Source organism: Sinocyclocheilus rhinocerous, unplaced genomic scaffold (assembly GCF_001515625.1).
Source record: "Sinocyclocheilus rhinocerous isolate Xijiao unplaced genomic scaffold, SAMN03320098_v1.1 scaffold3963, whole genome shotgun sequence".
NCBI classification, from domain to species: domain Eukaryota; kingdom Metazoa; phylum Chordata; class Actinopteri; order Cypriniformes; family Cyprinidae; genus Sinocyclocheilus; species Sinocyclocheilus rhinocerous.
Window position 1 is genome coordinate 145,962 of NW_015666967.1, and position 11,804 is coordinate 157,765.

The following is an 11,804-nucleotide window of genomic DNA, read 5'->3' on the forward strand; positions in this document are numbered from 1 at the left end:
CGTCTTCGTCGCTTTTTCATTGTTCGCGGGAAACTGACCACTTCTGAATGAAACCGCTATCCAGCAGGAGCTATGACTCTTTTTCACCATGTTGTTGATCGGGGAGTTATAAAAAGAAGATGGAATGGTGAGTACAATTTAGATATGTTGATGGAAATCTATGTTATTGGACTTTTTTTTCACGCGAAGTCCTTTAATAAACAGGTCAGCGTCGGGACTATCCGCTGTCCTCTCTGCTGGATGGATACCAGTGCTGTCGATGGGATGAACACATTTCATACGGAGCCTCAGCTGCTGCTGTGCCGCCGTTTGGATGCACATTTTCCTCTGGTACTCATTTAAGTTCAAATGTACTCAGTAACCTAGAACCCCAAGACCGCGTAAAGCCTAATACTTAGTGGTGTTTTATTTGTTGTTCAGCCCCTGGCCAACAGAACAGCCTTGCTGTTGCAAATGAAGAAGGGTTTGTGACCATCTTCAATACTGGAGAAAAACAGAGTTCTGTCCTGAAAGGTTAGTTTATGTTTACCCAGGTTCAAGAGTGATTTTTGTAGGATACTTGTTATTTCTGTGAAAATAATTCATGTATGTTGAACTTGTGTTTTGCAGAGTGGCAGGCACACGATAATGCAGTTTTTGATATTGCCTGGGTTCCTGGTGCAAACAGCTTGGTGAGTTTTGCACAGTTCTTATATTTAGATATACCCTTATATATCATAGGTCTACAAACCTGCTCCTGGGGACCCCCTGTCCTGCAAAGTTTCTTTCCAACCTGTATCCGAACACCTGGCCTATGACTTTCCAAGTGGTCCTGGAGACCTTGATTAGTTGGTTCAGGTGTGTTTGATTAGGGTTGGAGTTCTGCAGGAAAGTGGGTCCCCAGGAGCAGGGCTGAAGACCTACGCTCTATTTTTTTTAAATGGAAATATTCATTTACAGGTAACAGCGTCTGGTGACCAAACGGCCCGTCTGTGGGATGTTGTTACTGGTGACCTGCTGGGAACATTTAAAGGACATCAGTGCAGCCTTAAATCTGTAGCTTTTTCCAAGCAAGAGAGAGGTAAATCTACTGATCACATAAGGCTTACAACTATTGTCAAAATAGTATACTCTGATACTACTCTTAATGTGCAGTATATATACTGTATATATTATGCATGAAATGCGTGAGTGGCTTACTATTGTTATGTGCAGTATACTGATACTCTGATAATGTGATGCACTCAATTTCTCCTTCCATTTCCCGTGTGACACATTAACAAGATCTAATCAACATTTTTAAAAACATATTTCTTGATGCTATACTTGATCCGACTGCCAACAATGAAGACATATATTTACAGAAACTTGGAATAAAATTACAAAATAAATATTTGCATGACTACTGAATTAAGACTGCATTGTAATAAGATGCTACGTCAATATAATTGAATTGATAAGTTGATATAAATATTAGATGGAAACACGTGAACTGAAAAAAAAAAAACCCTCGAAAGAAGATTCAAATATTGATTTGACAACTAACTGAATAAGTTGAAGTACTAAAATTACTAAATTGCAAAAAATAAATAAATGAGGCTTAATAGAAGTATTACAGTATTTGTACAGTGTTTTTTTTTTTATTAAAGGGGTCATATGATGTTGCTAAAAAGAACATTATTTTGTGTATTTGGTGTAATGAAATGTGTTTATGCGGTTTAAAGTGAGAAAGGAAAAAATGAAATTGCATCATATGACCCCTTTAAATAAAATGTATTGGTGGCCTGTTTTTAAACTGTTTGTTCTGTCAATACAGCTGTTTTTAGCACTGGAGGCAGAGATGGGAACATAATGATTTGGGATACAAGATGCAGTAAAAAAGGTTCTTTATTATTCTTCCCACCAAATCTTAAACTTATGGCCATCAAAATGATTTCTAAAACTCACTAAAATGTTTTCATCCATCACAGATGGTTTCTACAGGCAAGTCAAACAGATCACGGGTGCCCATATGAAACCTGAAAAATACACACCTCAAATAAAGAAGAGACGTGGGATGGCGCCCCCTGTGGTGAGTCGAACATTTCATTTTGAGGAAACGTTCATTTCCCAGTTGTTTGGAAGATATATCGCGGTGTGGTACAGCCTTGATATATTGTAGGAATGCTCCTTGAATTTAGCTTTTTCATTAAACAAAATAGAAACTATGGAAGTTCTTTTTTTACTAATTCAGATATTTTTCTCTCTTTTTAGGACTCCCAGCAGGGTGTGACAGTGGTTTTGTTCTGCGACGAGAGCAAACTCATCTCTTCAGGAGCAGTAGATGGGTGAGTGCGTAATGGATTGATGTACAGATATCTTTTCTAAATAATATATGCCGTTACCACATTCTGTCACACTTTTCAACCTGATGAATGCTGATGTCCTGAGAGAAAGTTTTCCCATATCTCCTCATAGGATCATTAAAATGTGGGATTTGCGGAAGAACTACACTGCATACCACCCCAACCCCCTCCCTCTACAGGCCTATCCTTACCCAGGCTCCTGCACACGCAAACTAGGTGCACATCTCACGCACACACTGTCGTTAGACCAATAGTAATGTGCATTAGTAATTAGTGTTAGTTCTCACTGTGATGTTTTCCCCTGTAGGTTATTCTGGTCTGTCACTGGACTCCACTGGCTCCAGACTGTTCTCCAACTGCACAGATGACAATATCTACATGTTCAACATCAGCGGTTTGAAAACAACTCCAGGTAAATTGTAAATATGTTTCTTTTTATTGTTGAATTAATGCATTAATGTAATGTATAATTTTTTTTGTTGTTGTTTTTTTTCCCCCTCTCTCTCACAGTTGCTGTTTTCAGTGGTCACAGTAACTCCTCATTTTATGTGAAGTCCAGTGTCAGCCCAGATGACCAGTTCCTGGCCAGTGGTTCGAGTGATCATCATGCTTATATATGGAAGGTAAGACTAACCTAGAAAACTAGAGATCTAACCTGTCTGAGAACATCTGTGGTCACTATCTGCATTCTTTGCTTTTGTTCCAGATTTCAGACCCAAAACGAGCTCCCATGATGCTTCAAGGCCATAGCCAGGAAGTCACATCAGTGGCCTGGTGCCCCACCGATTTCACCAAGGTTGGTACTTTTAAATACAACAACAGCAAAAATCTTTAAATTTGAAAATTGTCAAATCCATCACTCTTTTTACAGATCGCTTCCTGCTCTGATGACAACACTGTTAGGATCTGGCGATTGAACCGCAGACCAGATGGAGAAAATTCATTGAACCGAGATCCAAACGTCGTAGGCTGGACACTTCGTAAAATCCAGTCACCGACTAGAACACCTGGTAGGGCTCTCTTTTTGTCTTTTTTTTTGTTTTTGGTGTATACGTGTATGAAACTTTTTATTTCAGATTCAGAGCTACTGGTCAAAAGTTTGGAATAATTAAGATTTTTTTTTTTTTTTAAGATTTTGAAAGGAGTTTCTCACCAAGGCTGCATTTATTTGATTAAAAATACAGCAAAAATAGTAATGTTGTAAAATATTAATTTAAAATAACTCTTTTCTATTTTAATTTAAACCTGTGATTGGTATAAAACTGAATTTTCCGCATCATTAATCCAGTCTTCAGTGTCAGAAATCATTGCAATATTTGGTGCTCAATTATTATCTATTATTCATATTTATAATGGTTATTATTGTCTATGTTGAGAAGAGTTTTTGCTGCTTAATATTTTTGTGAATCATGATCTTTAAGTATTCTTCGAACAAATTCAAAAGAACAGCATTTATTTGAAATTGATGTTTTTCTGTAAAATTATGAATGTTAATGCAAATAAATTAATAATTTCTTAAAATCTTACTTACACTACCATTTAAATTTTGGTGTTATCACATTTTCCATGAAAATATTAAGCGGTAAAAACTATTTTCTACATTAATAATTCAAAACGTTTCTTGTTTACCAAATCAGCATATTAGAATTATTTGAGTAATGATACTGAAAATTCAGCTTTGCATCACTGGAAAGACAGAAGACTTTTTAAAAAAATTTTTTTTTTTTTATATATATAGATATAATATTTCACTATTACTGTTGTAATGTATTTTTGATCAAATGCAGCCTTTGTAAACATACAAGACTTGCTTCAAAAATATTACAAAATCTTAATTATTCCAAACTTTTGACTGATAGTGTGTTCTTTTTTTTTTTAATATAAATTCATAATTTCAAACAGTTGATTTCTTGATTTTTTTTGTTTTGTTTAATTGTTATGTATGACTACCATTTGTCTTCTCAGACCCTTACAGCCCTGTTGAAGTCACTCCAGCCAAAAGTCCTGGCTCAGAGAGGGCCGTCTCTCTGGCTTCACCCCAGCCTGCTGCTTGTGCCCCTACGGGTGCTGATTTACCCCTGCCATCAAACACATCTGCACCTTCGGCCAAACTCAGCAGCCCCAAAATGCCCTCGTCCATCCAGCAGTGGATCAGCCGCAGTAGTTCCCCCGGTCACCGCGGTACATCCCCTCTTCGTAAGGTGCTCACACCTGTCCTCCAGGGCACCTCCTCTGAACGCCGAGCAAAGCGGCGACTGGAAACGGGTGATAGACCTGGTTTGGGAGAGGAGAGTTACGGGGTGTCTGAATTTTATCCTGACGTAAAGAGGAGCAGGAGTTCGGTGAGCACACAGAACTGTCCAGAGGAGAAAGGTGACCTATTCAGTTTGCAAACAGAGGCTCAGCTCAGCTCAGCTCGTCAGGTTGGCACTGGCAAAGAGAACAGCTCTCCGAGGAGGACTGATTGGCTTTCTGTGATCAGCCAGAGATTTAAAGGATCAGCTCAACCAAAAAGCCCCAACGGCGGCAGAAGCAGCAAACGGCACGATGCAAGAACACACAGCTCTTCAGTGAGTAGATGCATGATGATTGTAATATTTCAGTGTTGTGGTTTTTACTTTACACCATTATTCTTTTGTTATTGTTCTGAAGTGTTCTCTAAATTTGTAACTCCTTTTTTAAAATCAGTTTTATGTATTTTTTTTTTGTCTTTTTAAGGCAGCAGTCTCACCATGTCCCATGAGAGTTGTCTCTCCACCACCAACCAAGAAAGCATCACCCTCCAGACCCATGAAAAAAATCTCTAGCTTCTTTGTGAAAAGAACCCAAGACTAATCATTGTGTGGCGAGAGATTAGTGTCTGTCAAATCAATGACACACATCTGTGGTTTAAGTTCAGGTCTGGTTTTTTGAGACCAAGCTTATGTATTTATGTATGTGATGTGTATATATATTAATCTAATTGTTTTTAAATAAGTTTCAAAAAGGGTCAAATTGATCATTTTGGTAAACATTACAAAACAAGATGAAGTCATTTGACACCACAATTAAATTCTACAGGTTTTCTGAAGCTTCCACGTCTCTCTGTGATGCATTGAAAATAGTTTTGAGTTTAGTACACGATTCAATGTGCATTTTAAAACAATTGCATATATATCAAATTCTAGGTGAATTTTATGTGCATACTGTTTGTACTTTAATATTTTTTTGACTTTCCAAATCTGTAATGCCCTTTGAGCTTGTCTGGCCATGAACATCGGTCACATTTTCAGAGTTCTTTATTGATTGTAAAGCAGCACTTTACATGACAAATCCATTTTCAGTTAGCTCAGTGCTTTTTAGTTATTGAATACCTATAATGCAGTGAGTTTCGAAATGATTTAAACACTTTTTACTGACTCCATGCCATGGGCTGTTTCTTAAAAGTTTGTCTGGAATGTGACTCGACCTGATAGTCCAGCTTCCATGTTTCGATCCTGCTTGTTCTTGTCTTGCTTGTGTTTTTTTTGTCTCCGGTGTTTAGCATGGGTGGTTAAAACTATTTTGCTTTTGGATTTGAGTTGTTCAGTCTTAACTAATAACCCATTTTGAATCAAATATGCAATTCTGTGTATTTGAATTGTTAACCTAGAAATGAAAATTGCCATTTCAAAACCATGTGCTTTTCTTCTTTGTGATGAAAAGTTATGTAAAATGACAGCCCAAGTCAAGTTAGCGCTGTCAATCGCTAACATCCTCTGTTTTTGTGTTCCAAAGAAGAAATTGGGTCATATATAGGTTTGGAACGGGCTGAGAAACTGATGACCCGTTCCTGGTTCAGTTGACTAGGCTACAAGTCTCGCAAACTATGTTCAAGCGCGCTGTTATTTTGTGAGCTCTCGTTGATATTTAGTTCTTACGTGTGCACGTTTTCTTGTATATTTATTCATTTGAGTGGTTCAATGTTTGTGAACATTTGTTGCCTGTGTTCAACAAATTTCAAGGATACCGAACCTCTGGCTTTGTATATTTCTTGAAATACAATTAAAACAAGAATCTGATTGGTCAGGGGGCGGAGCTTACTGTCTGCGCGAGCGCTCATTGGATGAATATTCTGTCACTCAGCCGCGCCACGGGGATTTATTTTTAGACCCCAGTGAGGCGCAACAGCAGCTGAATGAAGTTCAGCGAATCCGAGGATTTTTGCGGCCGGGCGGATTCACATTAAACTCTTTCCTCGCGTCGCCAATACATGGAGCCTGTTCCAAGCGACTGGATGATTGTGACTCGCTGTATGTCGGCCGAGTTTGAATTGTGTTACGTGGAGTAACCGGTTTAATAAGGCGCGCTTGTTTGAACATTTCGGCATGATACAAACCTACTATTAACTACGTGTTTACAGTCATCCGTCCCCAAATTCTCATCGCAGGATACCTGTGGATTGTTCGAGAACATGTAGCCTTCATGAGTGGGTTGACAGTGCGTGTCATTAGATGGGGTCTTGTGAGTTTAATATACAGCACAGTCAATGGGACGTCAGTCAGACTAGAAAACATATAACGTTAGGGCACATTCAGTCACTGTAAACGCGGCTCGACCTGCTTTGGAAATGTCGGCGATATCTGCGTCCGAGAAAGTGGATGGATTCACGCGGAAATCGGTGAGGAAGGCTCAGAGGCAGAGGATTTGTCAGGGCTCGTCTCAGTTTGCGGCGAGCAGCAGCAGGCCTGCGGCTCCGGAGATCTCTGCGCTCCCGCAGCTCAAAGGTAAGCGGATAAAGATAAAGCGCTGGAAATAGACTCGCAGGCTGCGTCTAATAAACCTAGTGCCCTGCTTACCTAGACAGCATTGGGGTAGCTCGGGCGCCTGAGTTCCCAGAATGCTATAAAGTAATAAATACAACAAATACACTCAAATAAATGGCACCTCAATTGTTATATGAGTGTAATCTGGCTCTGGAGTTCTATATGTGCATCTTTGATAAGCCACGAGTGAATTATTTACAGCAGGCCTATAACTGTCTGCTGGGAAACTCATGGATTGTGTGTGTGTAGACTGTGTAAACACTGATTGTGTCAACATTATGTCTCAGAGCTTTGTCAAGGGAAGTATCTCTATTTCACGTCCACCCTGTGTTTTCCCACATCTCAATGGATTCACGCGGAAATCGGTGAGGAAGGCTCAGAGGCAGAGGATTTGTCAGGGCTCGTCTCAGTTTGCGGCGAGCAGCAGCAGGCCTGCGGCTCCGGGGGTCTCTGCGCTCCCGCAGCTCAAAGGTAAGCAGATAAAGCGCTGGAAATAGCCTCACAGGCTGCGTCCAGTGTTGCCAACTTAGCAATTTTGTTGCTAAATTTAGCAACTTTTTAGACTACCCTAGCAACTTTTTCTTCCAAAAGCACCTAGCAACAAATTTAGCAATTAGTTGGCAACAGTGGCTGCGTCTCAATCCTAGTGCGCTGCCTACCTAGACAGCAGTGCGGTAGCACGGGCGTCTGAGTTCCCAGAATGCTATTAAGTAATAAATAAAACAAATGCAATCTAATAAATGATGCCTCAGTTGTTATATAAGTGTAATCAGGCGCTGAAGTTATATATTTGCATCTTTGATAAGTATTTACAGCAGGCCCTTAACTGTCTGCTGGAGAACTCGTCCTGTGTGTGTGCTTGGGTGATTGTGTCAACATTATGTCTCAGAGTTTTATCAAGGGAAGCATCTTTTATTTCATGGTCCAACCTGTGTTTTCCCACATTTCCTGTCCTCGTTTTGTGCCTTTGGGAGTCACGTGGTTGTCAATTCTGTAAACCTGTCAATAGAGTCAAACACTTTTCCAGTGGGCTTGGTTCCGGAAGTATCTTTCCCATAGGGATTTTAAAAATGTCTTAGTTAAAGTGTTATAAGTCATTAACCAAAACATGACAATAATACAAATGTTGAAGGGGGAAAAAAAAAAATCTGATGAAAAGACAAAGGTACAGGACTGTGTACTTAAAGGGATAGTTCACCCCCCAAAAATGGAAATTCTATCATTTACTCACCCTTACGAATTTCTTTCTTTTAAAGAATGTTGATTGTCAAACAGTTTTGGTTCCCATTGACTTCCATTGTATTTCTTGTCCATACAGTAGATGTCAAAGAGAACCAAGATGATCATATTATTGGGAAATACCATCCTCAGTGGCTCTATACAGGGGTGTCCAATCCTGCTCCTGGAGGGCCGGTGTCCTGCAGAGTTTAGCTCCAACCCCAATTAAACAAACCTGAACCAGCTAATCAAGGTCCAACTAGGTATACTAGAAACTTCCAGGCAGGTGTTTTGAGGCAAGTTAGAGCTAAACTCTGCAGGACACTGGCCCTCCAGGATCGAGTTTGGTGACCCCGATCTAAAACAAAGAACATGAATATTTACATTTTCATGCGAAGGGCACAAAGTTCTTACAATAATGGTTGAACTGGTTCACAAAACCTCCAGTCACAATCGAAGCATTCCTTTTTTTTTCTTTTCTTTTTTTTATGCATTCCTTATGAGATGCCCGATCACATTCCTATCTCTTTCCCTCAACACTCTCCTGTTATTCTGTACTTTGCTATTCCATAAAGAAAAAATGCCCATAAATAATAGATATATTTAGAACTCAGAACTCATTTACTTGTATCGTGTGTTCAGTATAGCTGGGAAATGCATTTACAGTTGTGTTATACTGACATTATGACTCCAGGGACGGGCCATGTAGCCATGGCAACCACACGCCCGGGGTGTTGATGGGAACCTCAGCAAATTCAATGACTCATCCTATGGGGCTCTTGTGTGCATGAGGACAAATAAATGTGAGGCAATCAATGAAAATGTTTCTGATGTTCGCTTGTTTTTTATGGTCACTTGGCTCCATTTTGTGGTGAATGCAGTGACTCTAAGCAGAAGTTGTCTGGGAAAGACACAGGGACACTGGCATTCAGATGGGTTACATAAGGTGCATTAATAGAGCAGCAGTGGGGTTGTGTTAGCACCCCTCCAGCTCTTCCACTACTGTTCTCTCACTGTTAAATGCTCTTCGTGTGGAAAAACATAATGAATTGAAGTTTACAGCACACTGTAAAAAAAAAAAATTCTGTAAAAAAAACTGATAATGTACTGGCAGAAAATTACCAGGACATTTTCTGTTAAATTTGCGCGTTAACTGCATGACTTCATTGGCGCCGGCGCAACTATAGGTTAAAGAGATTAAAATACGGGTACGCAAGTTAACAGGTTAAAGTATCAGATTTGATGTTAATATTTATTCATTATACTGTTGAACTTGACAGTATTTTATCTCTTGTTATTTCATAGGGAGCTTCAAAGAAGAGTCTCAGGTCAGCTGTGACCTGAAGAAGAAGTGAAAATGCATCATGTGCCCTTGTAGCTTTTATTTGCCTTAAACGGGTGAAGACAAAAATATTATGACATCAATTAATTTAATAATGTGTAAAGCACCATTGAAAATGCTTGTATTGTGGAACACTTTTTAGTTTTAAACAGCAACAGGCAGAAAAAAGAAAACATGAGCAGGTACTTGTACAATATTGGTGTTGCACCAAATAGTGGTCACAAAGATAAGCTTCACTGTGAAACAGTCAAGATTCAAAACATTTTCAAATACATGGGAAAAAAATAATACAAAGACAGGGCTGACATTAATAACAACCTCTATAGACTTATAGTCAATAGTCAAGTGAAATGTTCTAGTGTTGACACCATTTTCCTATAGGAGAAAACATTAGTGTTAATAATTGTCACATAATAAGTGTCACTAACCCTTTAAGTTAGATTACTAACCACTAATTCATGCTAAATTATCTGCATCTACAATTGACATGGTACTGCAAAAAAACACTTTCTTGTACAGCATTTGAAAATAAAGAACAACGATTCATGAACTCATGCCTGACATTTCAATGTGAAACTAATGCCCGGTTCAGACTACACTATTTTAGCCCGATTTTGCCACGATTTGCTTGACGTAGGGTGTCGTGGGGATTTGTAAACGACAATGGGCGTCGGGACGCAAGATTCCATCGTTTCAGCACGTGTAGTGTGTCATAGTGGACGACAACCGATTCCGCGTCTGCGATGCTTCACGACAGGAATTATGAGATGGAGGAAAGGTTCGTGGAGCTGTGGCAACAGTACTCCTGCCTGTATGATGTGTCATCGAGGGACTACCACGACAGAACAAAGAAAGAAAAATGCTGGCGAACTATAGCGGAAGCGCTTCAGCAATGTTTACACTCTTGTTTTCGGAAGTCAGTCGCTAGTTCCGCCTTCTCGATGACATCACGCGCGTCGTTAAAGACGGCACGCGATGAATGTTCGGGAAGCAACGTGTAGTCTGACATGTCTCTTGTCCACGCCACAACAAGATTTTAGGAGTCAAAATCGTGTAATCTGACAGTGACTATCGTGACCGACAAAAATATTGTGTAGTCTGAACCCGGCATAAGAGAACTATATGTAACGCCACAGCACCTACTCGCTGACCTCCGTTACATAGACAATCTAAATTAAGAGCAGGGCTCCAAGTGTTTGTGTGCTTTTAGTATCTCTTGCCATGTGCCAGTTTGAGGAAACTACTTTTTTTTTTATTTTGCTGCATGTTCAGTCCAAGTTCTATGTTGAGATTTGAAGAAACCTCAAATTGTACATGGATTCTCGAAGTTGTTCATACATGAGTCTTGGAAGCGTAGGTTCCCTTCATCTGAACCTTTGACCCTCGTTCAGGATTTCTTCACAGGAAGACTGGAAATGACAAGAAATGAAATGAATGAAAGTGAAATACAGAGTAACGTGCAGAACAGGTTGAGACTGAATTATCACGTTCCAGTTCAAACATTGTTTATAAAATGCTAAACTTGCATTTCCAGTGGTATCCAATTGCATCTGTCATGAGATCTTGTCAACAATGTTTTATGATACACTTAAAGAGATAGTTCACCCAAAAAGGAAAATTCTGTCATTAATTACTCACCCTCATGTCGTTCCAAACCCGTAAGACCTTCGTTCATCTTCAGAACACAAATTAAGATATTTCTGATGAAATCCGAGAGCTGTCTGACCCACGGTGAATGCGTGTGGTGCTGCTGACGTAGACCCCGCATGTGCTGCACCTTGTTTACCGGCAAATGAACACACACGCATGCGTCGTGGTACTCTCGTTAATGGCGGCAGACTCTCCCAGGAGAGAAGAAATCATTGAATAAAGTTGTTATTTTTGTTTACTTTGCACACAAAATGTATTCTCATAGCTTCGTAAAATTACAGTTGAACCCCTGATGTCACATGAACCATTTTAACGATGTCCTTATACTACGTTTTTGTGCCTTGATCGTGGTAGGAACCTTGCTGTCTATGGAGGGTCAGAAAGCTCTCAGATTTAATCAAAAATATCTTCATTTGTGTTGCAAAGATGAACGAAGGTCTTACGGGTTTGGAATGACATGAGGGTGAGCAATTAATGACAGAATTT

At 39.6% G+C, this 11,804-nt stretch overlaps 2 protein-coding genes across 2 annotated transcripts in view; both read left to right on the forward strand.

Annotated features, from left to right (window-relative positions):
* On the forward strand, nt 1–6,298 carry dtl (denticleless E3 ubiquitin protein ligase homolog (Drosophila)). The gene is made up of 15 exons (XM_016544882.1): nt 1–127; nt 205–330; nt 421–513; nt 610–671; nt 940–1,060; nt 1,796–1,861; nt 1,950–2,050; nt 2,233–2,306; nt 2,437–2,540; nt 2,632–2,736; nt 2,835–2,947; nt 3,031–3,120; nt 3,196–3,334; nt 4,290–4,894; nt 5,043–6,298. The coding sequence occupies exons 1-15, from the start codon at nt 73–75 to the stop codon at nt 5,157–5,159; spliced, it is 1,971 nt and encodes a 656-aa protein (XP_016400368.1). The 5' UTR covers nt 1–72; the 3' UTR covers nt 5,160–6,298.
* A 145-nt stretch (nt 6,299–6,443) lies between these two features.
* LOC107733304 (serine/threonine-protein phosphatase 2A 56 kDa regulatory subunit alpha isoform-like) overlaps nt 6,444–11,804 on the forward strand; it is a 32,237-nt gene continuing 26,876 nt past the window's right edge. The window contains exon 1 of the mRNA XM_016544874.1: nt 6,444–7,069. Coding sequence (XP_016400360.1) covers nt 6,913–7,069 — 157 coding nt within the window. The 5' untranslated portion in view covers nt 6,444–6,912. The remainder of the gene's footprint in view (nt 7,070–11,804) is intronic.

What these genes read in the sequence shown, in the direction of transcription:
- dtl (XM_016544882.1), top strand. Translation starts at nt 73, where the DNA reads ATGACTCTTTTTCACCATGTTGTTGATCGGGGAGTTATAAAAAGAAGA. An exon ending in TATAAAAAGAAGATGGAATG is followed by an intron (nt 128 to 204) that starts GTGAGTACAATT and finishes TTTAATAAACAG; the next exon opens with GTCAGCGTCGGGACTATCCG. An exon ending in TTCCTGGTGCAAACAGCTTG is followed by an intron (nt 672 to 939) that starts GTGAGTTTTGCA and finishes ATTCATTTACAG; the next exon opens with GTAACAGCGTCTGGTGACCA.